At 40.4% G+C, this 24056-nt stretch overlaps 1 protein-coding gene across 2 annotated transcripts in view; it reads right to left on the bottom strand.

Moving 5' to 3' along the window:
• The window catches only part of kcnip1b (Kv channel interacting protein 1 b), a 35521-nt gene extending 11848 nt beyond the window's left edge, over positions 1 to 23673 (bottom strand). Inside the window, exons 1-2 of one of the 2 annotated variants that reach the window (XM_061740947.1) lie at positions 23534 to 23673; positions 22884 to 23123 (exon numbers count right to left, since the gene is read on the bottom strand). In XM_061740947.1, the coding sequence (XP_061596931.1) occupies positions 22884 to 22971 (88 nt within the window). In that variant the 5' untranslated portion in view covers positions 22972 to 23123; positions 23534 to 23673. Of the gene's footprint in view, positions 1 to 27; positions 340 to 22883; positions 23124 to 23533 lie in introns of those variants that run through there. The other variant, XM_061740948.1, reaches the window with a different exon arrangement.
• Positions 23674 to 24056: the final 383 nt, after the last annotated feature.

Genomic DNA, 24056 nt, shown 5'->3' with positions numbered 1-24056 from the left:
CTGCTCTTTTGTCCTGTGTGGACGTACCTCTCGAAGGTCTCCTCTGCTTGGTTTGCATGGTCAAAGTGCCCACAACTGCTCCCATGTTGTCACCGTGGAAACCAGCCTGGTCCAACAACCCACTGAGTAACAGCCTGTTGTTCCCCGATGTGTTCAGCCTGTCGTCCTGTATCTGTTCTCCTCCAGAGATGTGTTTCTTAAAGGTCTTTGCCCCTTTTTCTCACAGTGTTCCAGGTCTCTGAGAGGGGGTTGGCTGTTTGCTCGGAGTGGACTCTCTTGAATTTCAGACGCCCCCCACCCCCCCTTACCAACACAAGCTGCTCTTGCCTTTCTGCGCCACTCCCTCTGTTCTTTGCTTCAGTCTACTCATCTGTCAGCCTCTCTCCCCCTCTTCCAAGCTCCCCGCCTCCTCATTGCCCTTGTGTGATTGTGGAGGGATGCATTAACTAATAAGGCTGAAATAAGAGAAGGAACAAGGCGAAGATCATTCAATTTAAGATAACACGTATCTTTTTGTTAACATTTGATCCATCTCTTGGTATTTACCAGAGGTTAATGGTGACTTCCATCCACTGCCAGCTCGAGCTGGCTGCTCTGCTGGCTGAATCACAGCGTTAATGAGCATGTTTATACGTCAGCCGTGAAGGCTGCTTTTTATGTTCCGCGGTATCACATACTGTACAGGCATTCCTCTTTATCTAGGGAGCCATTAAACTTTATCACGCTGAGGATTGGTGATCTTATTGTTTTAGGTGCAAACGTGTTTCATGGTGTCAACGAGTATTCATTAAGCCACTTGTGCAGTTCAAAATCACAGCAAAGTCCCTAAGAGACAACTTGAGTGTGTTAAAATGGAAGAATATTTCAAGATTCTTCAGTCCAAATCCAGCAAGTTATAATCCATTTCAATGCTATTTCATGGCAATACAGTACTGTTGAGTCTGGTTGTGTCTTATAAATGCTAACACATGAAAGGTTGCCTAGCACAGGAAAACAGTGGCTCGCATCAAACAGTCACTTCAATTAAATCCCGCAGCCCAAGTGCATAGCAGAGAGAGACATGACTTCTAACAGAAGAAGATCTAACTAGAAACAGAGGACCAGCCCCGAGAATTTCCATCTTTAACTAAACCAGCTGGGGATTATCTCTGGAAGTCTTTCATTGCTGTTAAGAGATTATAAACATGCTTATGGCTCCTGCAGCCACTAGGGGGGCCCACATCTACTCAGATTGGAAATGGGAGTCCATGGGAGTGTAAACAGGAAGAATAAACAAAAACAAATTCATATGTGTAAATAAATAACATGTATAAAAAAAAAACATGTTTGTGTCGGTTGCCTACGGCGACAGATGAGATTCTCCCCCTGCTGAGGAGAGTTGCATTTTCATTAATGTTTCAGGAAACAAGGTAATATTTTCTGTTGTCTTTCACACCCTCAGAAGTGGCCAGATAAACTCAGAGATTCTGTTGTAGCCATGAATTGAGAAGATCACGGTATAAATGTGCATAGAGGGGAACATTGATGAGGCATATGATGGATGGCTAATGCACAATATTTTCTATTTTGTTGGCGGTACATAAAAGTAGTGCTGGTTTTTCTCTCATACCAAAGCGCCAGCCATCAAACTTCCAGGTTGAGGCTCAACAGGAGCAAATATTCATTGCAGTTCCTGAACTGACCAATAGAGGATGGCTACAAAGGTGAGTCAATCTTCATTGACTGCCGTGTTAAAATGCCCGACTTTAGAGTAGAAATAAACATATTTATAGTCTGGTTCAGAAAAAGATAATTTGGGTCTCAATCGTCTGATTTCACATCCACGACAACTCTGACTGGTGTGATTTTTTTTTGTACCACATCAGGAGAGTTCACATAAAGAAATACATATATTGGTGATATAATTGATTGACAGTTGGCTCAGCCAATGGCTGACCACTATCACTTCTCTGTTCGTAATCGTCATGCTACCGTGCTTAGTGAAGTTATTGGCAGCTTCCGACCCCAGTGTTGCCATCACCTCAACACGTAAAAATGAGATATTCTGCTGTAAATGTCTGACAGCAGCTCTGCAGCTATTCAGGAATCGGCTGAAGGAGCAGGTAGCGAAAAACTAACTTTGATTGACATGCAGTGTGTGTCTTCCCGGGCAACGGATGTGCTCAGTAGGAAGAAAAAGAGCTCAAAAAACGCTCTTCAGAAACCAATGAGTCATGTGACGGTACTACCCAAGAGTATCCAAGCCTATCTGCATAACATGCTGGTTTAATCCAGATGTTGGTGTCAAAGCAGATATTGGATATGGGTTACTTTTAAAAGATGAGGCAAATAACTTTTAAAAATAATGTGATATTATGTAACCATAATAGAGATACAAGATACAACATACAAGAACTGCAGTGTTATGAAGCCAAAATAACCTGGCTTCATTTGTAGTCTCAGATATTACTCTGATATATGTTGTCAAGTCAGTGACTCAGAATATTTCAGCCTTTCATTTTTATTATTTATCTATTTATCTTTTCAAATTCGCGAATTTGAAGTTTACGTTCATAAATCGAGCCTTTTTTTTCTTATTAAAGTGCATCAGATCACATATCAGACTTATAATATAATAGCGCTGATCGTGTCCCTCTGTGTTTGAAGCACAGCGTCAGCGCTTGGATCGCTCTGCTGCTGCAGCCGCGGTGCAGGACACGCCGTGCCGGGAACCTCCTCATCACCCACCGCGACAACTGGAGACGGACTGAGGACATAACAAATGAGTACTCTACGGAGCCCCTAAAGGGACACAGATTTTTTTTTATATATATAATGAGTTTTAAGCGCGCGCGTAAAGCCTAAATTATGGTTCCGCGTTAAAACGACGCAGAGCCTACGCCGTAGGGTACGCGGTGACGCGCACCTATGCCGTAGGCTCTCCGTTGGTGTAACGTGGAACCATAAATCAGCCTTAAAGGTTTCACACACGCACGTAAAACTCATTATATATATTAAAAAAATCCGTGTCCCTTTAGGGGCTCCGTACCTCTTGGCCTCCACCTTCAAATCACACCACTTCTTTTTTTTCTGCAACAAATCTGTCCGTAGCACTCGCGGAGTTTAGCGCAGCAACGGCGTGCTGCCACTCACTCGCTTTATTTTATACTATTTATATACTATTCATACTTTTACTGTGACCACCAAATAATGTCGTTTTCCTGGCCTCCACCTCATCCACAACATCTCGATCTCAGTCTCCGTGAAATTTAGTGGCACGGTTGCTCGACACGCGCATGCTCAGCAGGCTCATTTATATGCAAATACAATCATCATGTAGTTTGCATTGCCCATTAATGGTATGAAGTGTAGAAGGCGGGGTATGAGGCGAATTCACATGTACAACCTTCCAGCTGGACTGTGATTTATAAAGCGAACATTGCGTACAAGTGTGCGTGTACACGGTTTTATAAATCCAGATTTTTTTGTGCACACGCCATTTTCGGCTTTTGGGCGCACGTGCACTTTTAGTATGAATCCTACGCACTCTTTTATAAATGAGGCCCCTGAACTTTAACCTTCATCACATTTGGGGTGGCAGTAGCTCAGGTGGTAGAGTGGGTTGTCCACTGATCGGAAGGTCGGCGGTTCAAATCCCACTCTATCCCAGTTTGCTGTCGTAGTCCTTCAGTCCTTGGGACACCCACCTTGCCCCGTGTGAATGTGTTTGAATGTTGGTGGCGGTCGGAGGGGCCGTTTGACGCGATATGGCAGCCACGCTTCTGTCAGTCTGCCCCAGGGCAGCTGTGGCTACAAATGTAGCTTACCACCACTGGTGAGGATGTGTATGAATGAATAATGATCTCTGTAAAGCGCTCTAGGTGCCTTGAAGGGCGCTATATAAATCCAAGTCATCATTATTATTATTGTATGATCGTAACCTGACTTCCATCATACAGACATTTTTGCAAACAGCTCCCAAACAGAATCTTGCCCCGGACCCCCATAAAGCTAGAAACAGCTATGCTCTCTGCTTTGGGTTGACAGTAAATCTTTTTGAAGGTCTAACATTGATTTTCCTCAAAACCCTTAGCATTAAAAGAAAAAAAGAGTTACTTGAGGGAAAAAGGCTTGCTCTCCCTGGATTATATAATTTATTTCCTCCATCCATCCATCCATCCATCCATCCATCCATCCATCCATCCATCCATCCATCCATCCATCCATCATTTCTTAAAGGTGGAGTACACCTGAACTGGTCAGCTAATGTGAACACATACATTCATGCAATATCATTTGTTCATATGATTAAAGGATTGAGAAGTTAGGACGTTAAGTTAAATCGGGGAGTCATTAGACTATAACTTTCTTTCATCTACCATTTCAAAGTGAAATTCTGCAGCCGACAATCAAATCTTGTAATATCTTGTGAAATACAGGTAAAGGTTGTCCCTTCTGTGGACAACATATAAAAGGTCATTTTAAATATTCAACTTGCTGCAGAAAGTGCGAAGTCCCCGTTTTGCTCTTCCTGTGTGTGTGTGTGTGTGTGTGTGTGTGTGTGTGTGTGTGTGTGTGTGTGTGTGTGCGTGTGTATGTTTGTGCGCTGGGAGCATCGGCATGGCCTTAGGAGAGCCTTTTTCATTCTCTTAAAAATTCATGCAGTGCAGATTTTTTTTCAACATTGTTTCGGCTTTTCTTGTTTCTCGTGCTGTGACGCCTGCGTTGTGCGGTATGAAAATAATAATAATGAAAAAAATATGTGACATAAGTGCAGTGGCACACACAACCTGAAAAACACAACATCACAGTGTTTGGTGCTTAAAATCTGTGCGTATCCTTGGTGATGGATTTTTCTGGATAGGTAAAACATCCAGAAGGTGGCAGGAAACAACAGGTCCCTGGTACGGAGATGAAGCTGTGCGTGATTGTGGTCTGTTGAGGTCAGCCCTGCGATGGTCCAGGTGGAGCTGAGGTAAGAACTTAACCAGCGCTGATTAATTAAATATACAGTCATTCATAATTCAGATACGTTTACATTCCTCTCACGCTGGCACTTCTATATTTCCCTCAGGCTTTTTCCTTTCATCCGTTCAAATATTGTCTGATCTAAAGATAGAAAAAAAAAGAATATACAGTTTTACTTTTAGAAATTGCTCAGGTTGCAGGGTTTTTGTCTTCTGTTTTTTTCAATTTCAATCAAACATTCATGATCTTTCCTTGAAGAAAAAAACTACTGTAATCATGTTTTTTACGTCTTTTCTTTTCTACATTCTTTCAATTGCAAAACAAGACTGCGACTGTAAATGTTCCATAACACGAATACACACATACATGCCCTTGTGGACGAGGACGTAAGTATTTAGTTTAGTGTAAGAAACCAAAATATATTTGACAGATGTTAGCCATCTGGAGCTGTCATCTTTCAGTGTATCTCGCAGCCATTGAGACGAGCAGCACGGCGCTGTAGTCTGACCAGAATCATGTTCAGCTCAGGCCAGAGCATCACATGCAGCAAGAGGACTCATGCACACAAAAAAACTTAACACAAATATCTCAAGGCATCATATATCACATTCCAGTTGGATTTCCCATGTGATATGTGATCACATCCATTAGTGCATCGGTTTCTTTCCTCTGTGGCATGAGATGGCACTTTGAGCCCTGATCAAGTAACTCTCCTCTCAGTCCTCTCTTCTTCATCTTTATATGTTCTCTATCACCACCACTTTTCACTTCAAAGCCTTTTTCTACTTTAGATGACTAAGAAGCAGGGAAAAGACCGGAGGGCAGTTTTAGAGATGTTTTTTTTATCCATTTCAAAAGAAAAGGGAAATAATGTTTTGAACACGCCAGGGTCTTAAACTGTTGAAATGAGTGAGGATGCATAACTGAATGTTTTATAGAATAATATTAATATATGAAAAAAACTAAGGGGGCTGCTTTACTTATTTCTCCATCTTCACTAAATTGTCTGATTTCAGCTGGCCAGATGAAGTAAAGCTTTTGAATCCTCAAAAAATATGAGTTGAGGTTCCACTACAACCCAAAATCAGAAAAAGTTTGAGTAAGCAGTGTGGAAATACTGCACCCAGGATGCTTCTGAGGCCAAAGATGTTGACTTTGCCTTTCCCAATAGTATTATGTAACCAATATGGTTACATCAGCTAATAATGAATGTTCTCGATCAAGTATACTGAGACGTGAGAGATTGTGGGAGTTCAACTTAGGCTGCAGGATTTGCCTTTTCTGCACAAAATTCCTCAAAATGTCATAAATAGTTAATAATATCAGGTCTTTTTGGCCTGCAGGACCCCAGAAGCAGCTGATAGGGACTGGCCAACCAAGCGGAACGCTGTCATTGGTCTAAATTTTAGTTTTGCATTCTTATGTTTTCTTGGTGTTTCTGGTCTGCTTTTGTGTTTGATTTGTTTCTTGTTTTATTTTTAAAGCCTGATTCCTAGAGTGTTTTAGTCAAGCACCAACCATGTAACTTTAATGTTGATGTAAAGAACTTTGAATTACCTTGTGTTGAATTGTGCTATATAAATACACTTGCCTTGCCTTGCCTTTCCAGGTTGAGGCTCAAGTGGAACTAAGATTTGTTGTAGTTTTTGACTGACCACTAGATGCTGGCTGCAAAAGGCCGGTCATTTTCCACTGGCTCCCATGTTAAAATGTCCAACTTTAGAGCAGAAATAAACATATTTACAACCTGATTCGAAAAGCTATTGTGGCCTCAAATATTTATTTGACACCCATGAAAACTCTGAGGGAGGTGAATTTTTTTGTACCAGCTTCCCAAGAGAATTTATTTAAAAGCAATAAATGTAATTCTCGTATGACTGATTGACAGTCAGCTAAGCCACTGTCACTTCCTCATCCATGAACATCACGCTAACACCTTTAGTGAAGGTTTAGAACCCAGTATTGGCTAATCGCAATAGTGATTTTTGATTTCACCGCCAAGAGAATGTTAAATGGTATATTCTTCTGTAAAAGTCTGCTGGCAGCTCTGGACATATTTCGGCAGGGATCCACTAAAGGAGCTGGTAACCAGAGTGAACTCTATCTGACATACAGTGGGCACTCCCCCTGTTGGCTTCCAGAGGAATATGGCTGCACAACATACTAAGAAAAATGGGCTTCGAAACTGCTTTTCAGAAACCAATCAGTCATGTGACCTAATGTGTAATCCATTGATCTGTTTTGGTTCTAGGTTGACTTCCTTTGTTCAGTTTTATCTAATTTTCTGCACCTGTGTCTCATCAGCCCTTGTGAGTATATTTTATCTTGGCTTTCACTTCCTCCTTGTACTATTTTTGTTTTTGCCATTTTTGCCTGTGAAGGTTTTTTGTTTTATAAAAAGGGCTTTCTCCTTCTCCCGTATTTGCGTCATTTCATCAACACACAATGTGCCACAAAAGCGGCGTCGGAAGTCACTAAGCAAGAATTCAAGCGTGGGAGAAGTTTGGAGAGGCCTTGGAGAACAATTCCCAGATGGTTTCAAGGAGTTTTCGGTCCACCATCGGGCAGCGCAGGACGGGGAAGAGGTACAATATGATGTGCTGCTGACCTCGACTTGGGACTATGTAAGTAGTTGGAAGGAATACTCAGAAGACGCCCTCACTCCCACCGACACGCCTTCCTATGATGAAGCTGAGCTCAGGGACGTGGAAGTGAGCTCTCCTAGCTCTGGGGCTGAGGTCACCACGGTGGTTAAAAAGGTCCTTGGTGATGAGATGAGTTCCTTAAGGCTCTGTTTTGGGGTTGTCTTGGTTGTCACACCTCTACAACATCGTGTGGACGGTTCCTCTGGATTGGCAGACTGGCAGACACGCTCTTGAAGAAAGGGGGCCAGAGGGTCTGCTCCAACTACAGAGAGATCACACCTCAGCCTCAAATCCAGGAGGAACAGTACTCACCCGCAAGGGTCATGCTGCCTTATGCATTTAACATTTGTTCAGTAAGCCATAAGTGACTTATTTTATTCATTTATATATTTATTATACCTTCTTTTTATTGCAGCCTGAGAGCAGTTCTGCTGAAAGGGAGGGAAGCTGAGAAGTTTGAAGTAAATGTTCATTTAGCTTCACCACTAGATAAACTTGCAGTTGCATTTGCTCATAATTGGAAAATTGCTATGAAAAATCTAACTGGCTCTAATTGAGGATATGCTTTCCGTGGGTAAAATTAGCTATGCCTGATTGAGAAGACACGTGCATGAGGTCTTGTGCACCATCGGAAAAGTCACTTACCGGTATGTCTCTATGTGCTGTTAAATCACAGAGTGATGAATGAAGCACTTGTTCCTCTGGTCGGTTTGACTGCTCAAAGCCACAGATAGTTACACCTTTTTATTGTATAATTGTCTTTTTTCTAAAAAAAAAAACAGAGTTCAGTTTGCTGTTATTGTGATGTTACTTGTTGAACAACAGGTGGCAGTAGAGTACAATTCCTGATCCACCGTCCTTGAAGTGTAAACCACGTTTAACTCCAATTAAATCCACAATGAATACAAATCTATAGAGCATAACAGGATATGAGTATAGAGGGAGAACATATGAATATCACACAACACTGGCCCTACACAACCACCACAATATTGATAATGCATCAAATACATTGTAACCAGGTATGTACAAGTATAAACTGATGTAAATAAATGTTACCGGAGATAATTTAGATTGTGGTCATTGAAGAACACGCACATAGAGGAGGAAAGACCGAAAGATAAAAATAAATCTTGGAGAGGGAGGTTACATAAAAGCATGCAGTGAGGTGATGTAAAAAATTAAAAGCAGAGACGCACACTGTCAGCTCCGATCCAGAGTTTTAACTGCCACTGGAAAACACAGAGAGGGAAAGGACAAAGAGGACTTTTTGGGGAAAGACAGTTGGCAAATATGGACTAATTACAGATAACACGGCTGTTGTTTTGGTCATAGATGCTACCACAAATGGATATGTGTAATAGATCTGAATCCCTCTCTGCAGTGTGAGGTGACGCGAGTCCTGCTGCAAGGTGAACCACTTAGAGGACACGTGTGACCTGAAACAGCGGCTGACAGATGCAGAGTACAGCCCAGCATGAGTAAATTATGAGACCCCGAGATACATACAATATTTTCCAGTATATGTGACTTATGAAGACCATATAACTGCAGTGTCAGTATTTGCAACCTGGTTTGTCAGAAATATCTGAATAGAGAGCACAGTGTGTATTCATCACACTCACCAGTCAAGTAACATCTGAAATAATTCATGTTAGTCCAAGACAGTAAAACTGACTCTTCAGGGACTTAAAAGATTCATAGTTAAAGAATATACATCTACTATTTAATTCTTATTGTACAGCATTTATGGATTTTGCAAATGGCATTCATGTTGAAATAGAGGGGGGAAAAAACAGAACACTGACTTTCTTGATTTGTTTCTTTTTTTAATTGCTGGCAACAAATGTAAACTCAAGCATGAGGTTTTTTGAACATTGTGCTTGTAAAAAAATTAAATTACAAATTAAATGTATGAATAAATAAAGCTAAAACACTGTGTATGACACTACACAGTATGTTTATACAGGTTTGCTGAAAAAAAAGTGTGTCATATTTACTCAAATTAAACTTATGATACCCATTCCACAGGATTTGTGGATAAAAGTCTCAAAACCACATTCACAAACATCAAGCCAACAACAAAGTAATCTTGAAAACTTTTTGGTTTAAGACTAAGAACATAGTCTGAATTTATCCGACATAGGTGTTGTAAATAAACCACTGCAGAGTTGGAACAAATATTCATGTATCAACAGAAAATATCAATTTGACAGAACTGAGCACCTTATAAAAGCAGAAAAAAAAGTTTCACATCAATGATAAAATTGCACCTGAGTCAAGTTGAGGATTTTATAGTTCTATTTATTCATCGTCCTTTTTAATGCTACGATTCTGCTATGAATGTAGTATTTGATTCCAGCCCAGTCTCTCTCTTTTAGAGTGACTGGTTCTGCCTGGAGGCAGGAATCACAGTCCTGTTTACCTGGTACTTTGCAGCTTGTTATGAAATCTAACCTTCACTTCATCATCTGTCCACTTGCTACTCACCTTCCCAGCTGTTATACATGCAATCAAAATAGAATATCTTTACTGAAGAATAATAATGATGAAAAATGTTTAATATAAGATATTCTACACAGAAATGTGAATATAAAATGCTCTTTTTACTTTGCTTTTCGTTGGAGCACTTCAAAGAAGATGCACCCACATTAACTGCTGTGAATCTGAGCAGAGGGAGTATGTATCATGATAAATATAAACATATCTTTAAAAATAATACTATTTGAATAACACATACATTCAACTATTTAGTTCACTAGATTGAACATATTTGGGTGTATTTCAATTGTTGATTCAGTGCTAACAATGGTTTCGGTTGATGTTTGTGACCAAAACTGCTGAGAGCAGCAAAATATAGCCTTGGCCCCACTAAATGAACAGACTGGTTCTCTGCCCCAAAAGAATGAACACTGACCTTAATAATCATTTTTGTCTACTCGAATCGTAAGAATGAATCATCCTTTATGCCTTAAAATGATTATGCTTTTTTGGTAAGAGCCTTACCAAACTCATTTCTTACAATACTTTTAAATCATCTTATTGGAAAAAAAACAACCATAACAATGAGTGGTACCGAAGCATCTCCAAATAAACATCTGTGGAGCCATGTGGTGGCGTCTGGTGCTCAGAAACAGCACTGTAAAGGTTTACCCACCAATGGGAAACCCCGCTTAGAATACGTGAAAAGACAGGGAACACAAAACAAGACACAATCAAATTGCAAACAGGTCTTTGATCCACAAAGGACTAATCAAGGGTTTGTGAAGACGGACTGTCTGCCCTTCCAGACATCTACCACTCACAAGAACAAGGGAAATTTCAACATCCACGATTCTGCAAGGCGTTCCAGAAGAGAGCTTGAAAATATGAATGCACCAGTAGATGAGCTGGAGATGTTTAAGGAAAAGCTGGAGAAAAAGGATTTATTTCTCGATCAGGAAAAGTACTTCAAGGATGCATCCGAGAAAGATTCGCTTGTATATTTGAAAAAAATGAAAGAAGCTGAAAGTCGTTTGGAGGCTGAACGCCAGCTCACACTGGTCTATGAAGAAGAGCTGAATCAGTGCAAAGGCATTATTGAGGATCTGCTTCAGTCCTCCAAAACGCTGGAAGAAGAGGACGGTGAGGTTAAGTCCAAACGAGGCCCATAAGTCAGTCCTTGATGAAATTGAGGAGTTAAAAAAGCAACTGGAAGAAGAGACGAGCTCTAATCTGGATCTGATCTCTAAACTGGAGGCACAGGAAATGGTAAAACAAAGTGTAGAGTCTACAATGAAGTCCCTAAATCAGAGGATTTTCTTTCAAACAGGAACCATGTGGTCGCAGAAAAATTGGTTGAACAAACAGAAAGTTCAGAACCAGGGGGGTCTCTGAGCTGAAACAGACCACTGAAACGCAATTGGTTTCCAAACAAGATGGGCTTTCTGAGCAAAAAGCAAAGAAGTGTAGACGCAGAAAGAAGAAAAAGACAGGAAAATCTGAGGAGGCTAATCAGGTCATTGAACACCTCCCTCAACCAGAAGATGGTACACCAACACCAGACTTGATGGTTTCACAAGAGTTGGCAACAAAAGTAGCAGTTTCTGAACCAGAGGGCGTCTCTGAGCTGGTGGGGGCCAATGAAAAGGAATTGGTCTCCAAACCAGAAAACGTCTCTCTAGAAACAGAGAAAGCATCACCAATGGAGCCTGGACCCGAGAAGTGTAAGATGTTAGAACTCACTGAAAAAAGTGACCAGTCTGACTGTCTGAGGTCGGTGCTGCAAAAGTGGGAAACCCTGAACCAGAAGAGTTCTCCAAACCAGTACCAACCACTGAACAAAAAGCAAAGAGACAGAGACGTAGAATGAAGAACCGGTCAGTATTTACCGGGGATTTACCTTCTCTGTGGAGATGATTTAAGAAATTCCTCACCCCAGCATGTCTGCGCCAGTATAAGCACAAGGAGACAGTCCAAGATCAGGAGTGAGTGCAAGAACAAATGGGCTGTCACGAAGTAAACAACAATAACAAGATGAAGAGCATCGCAGAGGTTTATATTCACGTTCAGTAAAAGTTTGGGGTTTTCTCCGGGTGCTGCCGTTTCCTCCCATTATTAACTTTTACTTGCAATTTGACATATGAATTACACACTCAACCAGTTCAATCAACCTGAACATTCAGATATTGAAGATATCAGTCCATTCTAAATAAACAATGAATAAAAGGAGTTCAAATCGACAGTTTTGTTTTCATCAATCTGTCCATCATACTGTGATAGTCTCGATTGGTGAGAAGGTGGTATATGTACAACTTATCTGCTCTATGGTGTCCTTTTTTTGACGGTTTAGATGTAATTTCTCTAAATACTGGTCATGTACCTGGAGAAATCCATGTTCAACATTTATTACATTTTTGTCTTGGATACAGAACAAATAGATTAAATTAATGTATTAAGAATCTGAAAAAGTTGTGCCCTCTCAATGACATAATCAACACAATGGCAGCAGTGGAGCACAAAAATAGTGTGGTGAGAAAATGGCTCTTTTAAGGTTTAAATTTCTCGTCATCCGTGCATCACAGACATTCATTGTCCATAATGTTTTAAAATAATATCTGATCAAAATTTACGTTTATTTGTGCATAATTTTTGGTGTCATACATTTCAAGGTTGGACCAAAGGTTGGGTTTAGGCAGCCAACTGACCTTTATAAAATCTTCAGTTTTATAGCATAGAGAGTAATCATATTGCCAACTAATCCCCAGTGTAAATAGCGACACGTGAATTAGGACAGTTTAATAATTATCACGACCTTCTGGCGGACAACCAATCAGAAAAAAACTGAATATTCATGAGGTTTTACTAATACATAACCTGCCATAGGGGGCGCTGTGTCAATACACAAATGATACACAAAATCAGGTTTATGAGTATTAAATGGACATCTTTTTTTTTTGTTTCTTTTTGCATATTTAGGGTTAATGGACCAATAGAAACAATTCTACATTTTCAAAATGTTATCAGAATTAGCAGGACACTATTCTTGTCTTGTAGCCACAAAGTCATCAAGTAACCTAATTAATACTTTTTAAAAGTTGATAATGTTAATTGCTCCAAATAATCAGAAATGTCCTTTTAGATGCGCTCATGTTTCCCTGCGTTGTCATGGTGAATCAGGTATTGGAACTCCACTGATGATGGCTTCTTATAGTCGCGGTAACTCAGGGTCAACCTACTCAGGGCCTGATTTACTAAAGGTTTGCGTGCGTAAAAACGTGTGCAAACTTGACATCACCCGCAAACCAATGTGCAAGCTGATCTACTAACAGCGTGCAAAGAGGACTGCGCCTCTCAAATGAGCAAAATAGCACACGCTGTTCATTTAGTACTTTTGCCCTGATGAATAATCAATATGGGGCGTACCCGCCAGAAATCGCTAAATACTGGGAGGGGAAAATGCAAATAGGTTAATTTACCACACGCAATGAGATTTACCAAGCCTGAAAGTTATGCGGGGATTGTGATTGCGTCTGTATTTAATACGTTCGAAAGGAAGGTGCTAATCTGCCCAGCATTACGCACCGATGGCTGCTGTTATTGTGGCAAGGAGACGACATCACCAAAATCAAAGAATACGCAGAGAGAGAGTCTTTATTCTGCTGCATGCTATTTTAAAAATGGTTGCACAAGTTTTATTAAAGGCCACTTTTTCTTTAGTTCTTCGCCTTATATCTTGCCACCTTCTTTTAACCTCATCTGCCGTTCTTTTTGTCTTACCAACTGCATTTATTCTATCGCAGATTTTCTCCCATATTGCGTTTCTTTTGGTAATGTTTACATTTCTTTGCTGTAGTTCATGAATGTGTTTATTTGCCTCTTCCACTTATATCTCTAACTCCAACCCGTCAAATTTCATTTTGCGCTTGCGACTATCCCGCTTTCCATCCAGACTCTCCATGGCGCAAACCGTAAGACACGCAACACCTCATTTAAATACTGCGGTTTGCACCTGTTATCAATTGCGCAAGCATTCTTAGTTGATCACCCGCAAAACACACAACAACAGCACGTGCAAACTTTTTCAGTGCACACGCAATTTAGTACTCTTTATTTAGGATCTTAGTAAATCGGGCCCTCGGTGTACTGAACCAACTGTGAACACCTTTCCTGAAACCCAAAAGTCAGAGTTTCTGAACTCTGAGTTTTCTGACTCTGAGTTTGTTGAACTTCCCTTTGTGAAACGGCCCCCAGGAGTGTAAACCAAAGTTCTCGCTACAAGGAAAAAAAAAACCCAAACAACCCACAGCCAGGGATACAAACAGTACAGACAAACAGGGAGGAAGGAAACGACAAGACAATATATAATCACAGGACTGACGAGACACAGCTGCAAACTATCAGGGCAGATGGGAACAGCCAAACTAGAACCAAAACCTTTTGACTTTAACCAAACACAAGAACCAAGAATTTCAAGATAAAACAGGACACAAGTCAAACACAAGCTCAAAACTATAAGAACCAAGTAAAACAGAATGAATGAAACTCAAAACTATAACTAAAGGTTTGATTTGTGCACTAACATTACCTGCAGGACAGTTCCTGGCTTTTTACTCATGTTCAGAATACTATTAACTTGGCCCACATATTACAAGCAAAAAATACACAAAATCAATCTTAATTTTTTGTTAGTTAGTAGACATACATACTACATATACATTAATTATTACATAATTAGCCGATTCTATTAACAATGATATCCTCCAAGAATCTGTACGGATTCACATTTTTAAAGAATATGCAACGTCTTGTGTTAAAGAGACTTTTCTTTTCACTAACTGATATTGCAGATAAGGCTTTCTTAATCTTAACAAATTAAAGGAATGTTTGTTGAAGCGGTATTATATGTGTCCTTGTGTTCATGTTTGAATTTTTTGGGCATGAATATTCAGAGTTAGGGGCTGAACTTTGGCGAAGCTCAGTCACTCTGCAGCCGTTCAGCTTTCCTCTCAGTCCTGAGTGCTGTCCTGCTGCACAGGCTGTCACTCAGACACATCATCAGGCTCATCCCCAAGTGAATTCAAGACCCCTGAGCAACACTTTCCAGACTGTTCCCCAGCTCTCATGTTGAATCCACTATACAAAACAGCTGCTCTAAAACATTTAAGAGCAACTTTCATTTTTTTCCCCCATCCCCTGATTCATCATTGGGTGTGAGAGTACACAGTAAAATGAGATTTACCATAACATGTAAATTATTTGTACCCCTTATAACCCACCCTTTCTTACAAGCTCGACAATGTGAAACAAGAATACAAAATGCAGCACACCGCTTGGGAGCTATGAATAACAGCATGTGTCAGTCAGTCTCAGGCCTGAGGCACAGCATCACCCTCAGTTCCCCCGACCCTGGATCTTTCAGCTCGCAACCTCGAAAGGTCTGAAGATGAATATGCATGCTGTGCATTTTTTAAAGGTTAACAAGCACAGTTTAGTTCATATATTAAAATGACATTGTAAGCAGGCTCACGTGTGCAATGCTCCGAACGGGAGGTGATAAGTACCTCGAGTTGAAGGACAGTTTTTGCACTCTGAACAGTGTGTTTTTCAGTCAGAACAACAAGCTCTCGATTTAAATTTGCATGTGAATCAGTATTTCAATGTTTTACTGTGAAAAATCCCAGATAGCTGGCAGAGTTCCCAAGGTGGACACTTAAGCAAATGTATCCCAAAGTCAGACTGCACAATGCTCAGAGGTAGAACCCCCCCCAAAAAAACCTCAAGAGCTACATCTCAGACCCTATAGGCTTTACTGACCACATTAAATATTAAAGTCCAAGGTGAGCTGGAGAAAGTCTTTATTCTCTAAATAAACCTGGAAGGGTGACTGAGATTCACACAGCTGTGTCTGAGCAGGCTGCAAGACTCCTGTAACAATGACATGAGGACAGCTGATAGCAAAGTGGAGTTGTTTGGTACTAAAGTTCTACAGGAAACAGCTGCTGCTTCACAGTGGGTGTACATGCTGTTTAATCATGGGGATACTTGGTCTTGTCCACATTATTTGTGTTTATTTATCTATATTAAATAAAGAATGGCATGGGGAAAAAAAAACAAACTTTTTGTTCGTTTGAGTTTGCATTTTCCTGGTAGATTAACAAAAGTAAGATGATTTACATAATATAAAAAGCTTCAAAAGGGAACACTCACTTTTACAGATGGCAGTATTCCAGGAGTGAGTTTTAGGATTTCCATTGATAAAAGATACCGCTATGACATAATTAACCACTTGTTGCCATGTAATTTAAAAAAAAAAAAATCTATTTTTTTCGACTAAAACTTTTCGAAAACTTCCACTGTCTGAGAAATTTCTGGAGTCATCAGGTCTCCTTTTGGAATATTCATATCTCAGGATTTAAGCTAGAGGCTCTTAATTAAGTCTGGGATATTTAATCATGAAACTAAATGAAGACAAAGCCCCTTGTGCTACTCAGTAGCAAAGCATCTTAACCTTATGTCAGAGTGAGTCAGATGCAGGATGCGGTCAGTGAAGCACAAACGAATGTTTGGGAAAAGGCAGAAAACAGTAGAAGAGGCACAACATCAAGGGGCACGATGTTCAGTCAAATTTATGCACTATTTCATCAGGCGCTTTTCCTTTGAGGACACAGAACAGGATTACTCACATCTGCAAATGCAGCCTGAAAAACAGAAATCAACCTGAATCCTGTTTTTCCTTGCTTTTAAGTGTACAAATCCCATTACCGTACATTTCATTTGATGACTAAGTCCATAATGCAATGGCAAGTTTAGAATTGCATACTTTATAAACCTTACATGTAGCTAGCCAGCTACCCTGACCCAGATTACTAACCTGTGCAGCCATGAGTAGGCAGTGTTATTTCCAGAACAGACCAGAATAGCAAAGGAGAGAAGCCACCAATTTACAAAAGAACTCACAGCAAAAATCAGATTTTTTGTACTCATTAATTGATTTTTATCTATTTTTTTTATCTATTGTGTGTTTGGTGGTTGTGAGTTTGGGAGAATAGGCCTAAAAGTTTGTGAGTGTAGCCAGTTGATCCTTTTGCTTTTTTGCCCTATAAGAAATTAATTCCTGAAAGTGCTCACAAATAATTTAAAGGTAGTGATTCAGGTATCCAGTTGTGGGATATCAAACTGAAATAAACTGAAATACCTTTCCCACAATGCAGTGCTGCCTGCTCATACACAAATATTTTATATGCCATGCATGTATGTAGGTGTAATTTAAAATTCCCAGAATGCAGATATTTTTTCTAAACTGTGAGTAGAGCTGTTTAGTAGAGAGTTTTATCTGTCGACACAGACTTTGAGCTGCATTCTGACTCTGGTGAGTCAGCGTAAGCTTTTTGCTGCTGAGATGAAAAGTACGTTTCAGCCTTAAGACATGGGGAGTATAGTGAAAAGGGCTAGAGCCAGAGCTTTTAAAGTGCGTCACAGCTGTAGCCTGAGGGGGAGCGCCTGGATAATGCTGACATGACTACAAAACTCAGCTCTTGAACATATACACTTGACAGTACAGGAAGACCAAGAGAGGCTTGTTTCTCCGCTGGCAAGGCCAGCAACCACTTGTGTTTGATAATCTTGGCTCCAGCTTTACTCTTGGCATCGTGAATATTTCAAACATTTACTATAATTCGTCAATTAAAAGCTCAGTATCTGACTTTAAAGTCATTTGCCAGTTACAATTCAGTACATTCAGTGCATAATGAAGTTGAGTAAAACGTATAAGAGCCTGCAGGGTACAACTTATTAAGATGAAACTGTAACAGAGCCAAACCTTCTTCTCAGTCCCTTCATTAGCCCTGGCTTCATTACAGTGTTGGCCCCAGTAGAATCCACTGACGAGCAAACCAACACCCCATACCACTTGGTGGAAGTACTGCACCACTTTCACTTTGCCACAGTTTGCCAACTGCTAATAAATGAAAGACGTTGACGACAAGAAATAGTGTAAGGAACGAAAAGCCAACAAGAAGGTAAAGAAAAGCCAACAAGAAGGATTAGATGAACATGGGAGGAGCTGAGAGGGTCTCTGCTTTTTTGTTTACTTTGTTTCCATACATGACAGTGGTGTACATGGTTGAGAAGTGAAGACTTCAACTCAAATGGAGTTCAAAAGGGCAGTACATCCTCTCCTGATAATTATATCAACACCATGCTCCATCCAGTAGTTTCTTTTTTAGCCCAAGTAAAAAACACTGTGGTGACCCAAAGAACTTATTGTGGGCCGTTCCTGGTAATGAAGACATTAACGCTCAAAGTGCATTTGATGAAGTTGGAGATTATAAGATAAAATGATAGAAGTACCAAAGGTTGAGGTTTTTGTTGGTGTTATATGCCAACGTAGAGGTCTGACAGGGGTTTTCTTTAGATCTTAATCACTATGACTGTAATGTATTTTAAAAAGCAAACATAAAAACAAGCATTCAAATCCATTGTTCAAGTGTTTCGTCTTAACTCTGTTCTTTCGTTACATTCTTCTTTTTCTTTTCCTTGTATGCCGCTGGTGTTTGTGAACCGCAAAAAATTTGCATTACTGCCACCTCGTGGTCAGCTGTGCTCTTTGTTCAGTCAAATTCTGTGGTGGTACAGTAATGAAAGATTTGTGTTCGTTTGTCTGGTGAACCAAGAGAAAACTAGTGGAAGAGAATCACAGGTTAATACAAACTTTTAAAATGTCAAGTACAAGGTTTTCCGGCTGGAAGTCTATTGTCTCAGACCACGTTGAGTAGGAGAGAAATGCTCACCTGGTCATCGATCCAGTTCCTTTTTATACTAAAAAGGGGGGTGTTATTTGCAAATGAATTTCATTGGCGGAGCCTTGCTACGGGAAAGACCCACCAAACGTGTCACTTCCAGCTCTACATCTCCTTTGACTGTCTCCCACCTGAGGTGTCAAACCAGATCACAGATAAGACCCCCCAATGCTAAGCATCTGTTTCTCTCCATTGTCTTTTCTTAACAAATGGTATGTATTTGAACTATCTGACCTCTGCAACTAAAGCAAGCAGTCGAGCCGTCTACTGAGGATGACTCTGTGGCCCGTTTACACATAGCCGGGTATTTACAATTTACACACGAGATCGTTTTCAAAATCTCTTCGTTTAGACGGATCCGCATAAATACGCTGTTAACGTCATGCCAGCCAATCAGAATCCTGGAAAAAACATCAACAAATGACACGTGTAACTTCCAGTTAAGGCTGATTTATGGTTCCGCGTTACACCAACGCAGAGCCTACGGCGTAGGGTACGCGTAGACGCACACCGTACGGCGCGCATCGCCGCGTACCCTACGCTGTAGGCTCTGCGTCGATTAAACGCGGGACCATAATTCAGGCTTTACTTCCAAGACGGAACGAGAGTCTTTGGTTTGGAGTGACAGAGAAGTGGAGTTACTTTGAAGTGTGACTTTAGAATATAAAACAGGTAAAATACAAGAAAATATTGACGGTGGCCAAACTAATTGTAAACACAGGTCGCACTCATGACGCTGGTGACGTTTCTGTTGCATAATGTGACGTTCTGAAGCCTAAATCTCCGTTTTCCTCTGTTTAGACGCAAACGTGAAAACAGGGTTTTTGAAAATCTCCATTTTGGCCGGAATTTTCAGAAATGATCGTTTTTGGTGACTTTGAGCTCCGTTTTCGTGTAAATGAACGGCCAAAACGCATGAAAACGCCTCCGTTTTTGCTCCGTGTAAACGGGGCCTGTGACTACATGAAAGCAGCTGCCCTATAGCTGAACTGCTGATTAGGAGATTACTTTGCATATATAGACAAAAACCACCAGTGTTAGACTCTTCGAACTCTTAACAATTTCATGAAATCCTAACAGTAATGAGGACATTTCCACAAGCAGGAGTTTAGGGTAAATCTGCATAAATCTAGGAACCTCTTACAGGGTCAAGCGCCTCCTCGGCCCCTTCAGCTGGATGTTTCTATTACCCAGTAGCCCCACACAAGAACCTTTGACTGAAAAATAGCACAGCCGACCACAAGGTGGCGCGGATGCACATTTTTTGCTTTTCACAAATGCCCAGCAGCATAAAACGAGATGAAAAAGAAGAATGCAGCAGCAGAACAACGAGAAGAATAAACACGTAAACAACAGATGCTACTTGCATACACCGCCATTGTAGCAATTGAGATTAAAAGAAACCCCCTGCCCGATCCTCGATCCTGTACTCGTAGCAAAACATCTCAACTCAATCTCATCTGAAAGTGCTGAACGTAATTTAGAAATCCCGATCAGCAGAGACCCCCCCGCCAGCAGGTCCATGTTGACCAACCTGAGTACCTCACCATATACAGGGCAGTTTTTCACCCTGTAAAGGTTCCTGAAGGCCACTTTTATGGGGCCGTTCCCGGTAATGGAGACACGCACAAACAGCCCAGCCCTGAAAAATCTACCTGAACTCCCGCTAGTGCAAACGCGCCTATGGAGACACGCCGGCTGAAGGAGCCTGGTACACGGTCAGCTAGGGTTGCCACCCGTCCCTTGAAATATGAAATTGTTACGAATTAAAAGTTGCGTTCCGTATTGAACCAATACAGACACATATTATGCTCTATTGATGTCATAATATACAGGTGAAGGTCGAAAAATGTGAGTATATTGCAAAACATTTGTTTCAGTAAATTCAACTTAAGGTGAAACAAATATATTATTTCCCACTACATGTAAAGTGAGATATTTCAAGCATGTATTTGTTATAATTTTGATGATTATGGCTCACAGTTTATGAAAACCCCAAATAAAAAATCTCAAAAAATTAGAATATTTCATGAAATCAATAAACAATTAAATCATCAAAATTATAACAAATAAAGGTTTAACATATCTAGCTTTGCATGTAATGAGACTATGTAATATATTAGTTTCACCTTTTAAGTTGAATTATTGAAATAAATTAACTTTTACACACATATTCTTCACCTGTAGTTTTATTCTACATCTGGGCTGATGTGGACATACGTAGCATAGGAGGCTATTTCAGCTGCTATATGGTTGGCTGTCTGTACAGTCATGCAAGTTCAATGCTATTATAGCACTTTAAACTTTAGATCAAAGCGTTTTGTTTTTTCATATAAAATAAACGCATTTCTGTGCAGTTTAGAAGTTTTGGGGATGTCCCTTCTTTCTGGCGCCTGCGCTGCTGAAATTGGGGTGTACCTTATATCTATTTCTGAAAGGTGGCAACCCTACGGTCAGCCCTATAAGAGGTTCCTGACGGCTTTAACCGGAACTCAGTGTGCAAGTGATGATGTTCAACTAGAGCCACACATGGGTTCGGTTGGCACTGACGGTCAGAATGACATTTACTTGTGAGAATTACTGAACAGGGAGCGGAAGCCAAATAATCCAGGAGTCACTATTTGATATGTCTTCTACCATTAAACAACAAAGACAACAAGACTAAAAAAATTGTCCAAATGACTACATGGAAAAAAAAACTATGAGATATAAAATACCAGAGAAATGCAAAAATGCAAAAACATGCAAAAAATTAAATGAAAATGCAACACAAATAGAGCTTTATGGTACAAACAAAACTCATCCTTGCATGTCTGTGGTGGTTTTGTGTGTCTTTAGTCCCATTAAATAAGTTGCTTCACTCCGCTGCCGTAGCATCTTCATTTTACACCGCTGCGCAGTGTGAATGGCAAAGGAGTTGCAACATTTCATTCTACAGTTTTACTGCATTTGGAGGTATTAACAGAGATATAAGACAGGTTAAATCACTTCTGTGTGAGTTGGCCTATGTGGAAATGTGTAAGGAGGGAGCAAGGATGACTGAAAACTGTAAAAAGCAAGAGATCAGGCTATCCAAGGGGAAGGTGAGCGACCACACAGCAGGGAATCCTGACAGGGACATTCAGGTTAAAACAAAACAAATCCCCAGGTTTTCATACACTTCATACACTATATTTTGAACTTTTTTTTTACTGATCTTGGGGAAGCAGCTGCTCATCACACCTTGCTGCTTAGCAACTTGGAGAGGCTTTAAAAGCAGTCAGGCCATCATTTCTCTCCTTCTCAAGGTCCCTCCTCCAGCTGTGGTAGCATTGTATGGGAAAACTAAGGCCAGGAGAGCGATGTGTTTCTAACCTGAACAACTATTTGTGCTTAATTCAGCTCCACCTGATCAGTGATCAGTGACCAGAGACATTGGGGGTGTATTGCTGAATCTAGAGGCAACGTAGAGGAAAAGGACCACGTTTAGACGGCAGCATGCTTTCGTGAGACCACTTACTGGGAGAGAACATAGCACCTGTGTGGGCTCACTGCGATAACACAATTGGAGAGTGGAGGTGGAATGAAGAGGGGATCTTTAGTGGGGATCTCTAGAGGGGATCTCTAGTGTTCATACCAAGATCTCTGTATGAATGTGACTTTGGATCTAGGCTACAAAATGGGTCATGTCGTTTAACAAGTCCTTGGTTTTCAGTGTCACCTCCTTCCAGGAATTCTGCGCACATTCATGTTTTTAGGTTATTATACGCCTGGAAAACATCCTTTTTGATTAAAAACACATTCATCGTACCAGATCTGCACTTGCCTTGTTGGTGCGGCAGTGATTTTAAACTGATATAAACTTCTTTTTGCCAACTTTTGTTCCTGTCTGCGGCTGATGCAGTTGTGCAGCTTCAGCTAGTATAAGTGTGTACATATATTTAAATACATATAAATATGCATATAAACATATGGTACACTGATCCAATTTATCCAGAAAAGTTACGAGTGGATCAGTGAAAAGCAACGTTACCTTTTGTGAGAGTTCCTGAGACCAGTCTCTGCAGGGACTGGATTAACTTGAGCACGCCCTGCCTGCAGCGGCTGGTACAGCCAGCCATCCTGGGGTGGATGCAGAGGCAGATGGAGCAGGTTTCCTCCAATAAAGCTCAAAAAATGAAAAAAGGCTTTGGGCGCCAGTGACGTGGAACGGGATCCTTATTGCAGACAAGAGTTTGCCTCAGGATCTTTTGTGATGTGACATTATCAGGTCCTTTGAGGGAGGTGGAGAAAAACAGAAATGATCAGCTTCCAGCAGAAATACAATTTTATAATAGTGCCTTAAAACAAAACACTGCATTTGATTGACATTTTCTATAATATTCCATGCTGCTAAATCTGAGGATTTGTTAATCACGGTTCAGGAAGAAAATAATGAAACACACACAAACACATTGCATACACACATAGTGGTAAAGTTTGGAAGCAGGTATTAAAAAGGTGTTAAAATGATCAGAAAAATCCAAACAGCAATAAAATGTCAATTGCAAATAAAATCTTCATTAAAGAATTACACAAGTTTCACAAGATCAAAAAATATGAACAAAAAAAATATATTAAATTTACTCCAAAAGAAGTTCTGTTCAACTAAAAAGCAGCAGAAGCTCATCCAGAGCTTCTCACCTTCTTCGCCTCCTTGTCTTGTCTTCTGTTTTGAAATCTCATGAGCTGTTTCTCCCGTGCAGCAGAAATGTCTCTGTGAATGTTTCCTCTGAATTGCAGTGGCAGCCCTGCAGCTGTGGACTGTGGAGGAGCTCTGGTCTGGCGCTCTCAGCAGATCTGTACTGCAGAGAGCGCCAGCAGCCACCACACTTCCCACCCTCCCTCCTCTCTACTCCCTCCTTCTGTCTTGCATTTGTCCTCCCTCCCTCACGATCTCACAGATACTACAGTGTAGACATAGCTTATAATCTATTAAAGTGTCTAAGTTTGAAAAATATATATTTGAAAGAAAAAAGGTTTATTTTAACACTTTCTGTACAGGTGAGCATCACTAACTCTCATTGTAAGAATATACCTAATTTTAAGAAGGTCAGATATGATGACCATAAATGTGCAAAAAACCAATTTAATCCCAATTTGATATATATATTAATATATATTATATATATATATATATATATATATATATATATAAATTAATTAA

The sequence above is a fragment of the Cololabis saira genome, chromosome 14 (assembly GCF_033807715.1).
Source record: "Cololabis saira isolate AMF1-May2022 chromosome 14, fColSai1.1, whole genome shotgun sequence".
NCBI classification, from domain to species: domain Eukaryota; kingdom Metazoa; phylum Chordata; class Actinopteri; order Beloniformes; family Belonidae; genus Cololabis; species Cololabis saira.
This window is presented reverse-complemented; position numbering and strand designations above follow the sequence as displayed.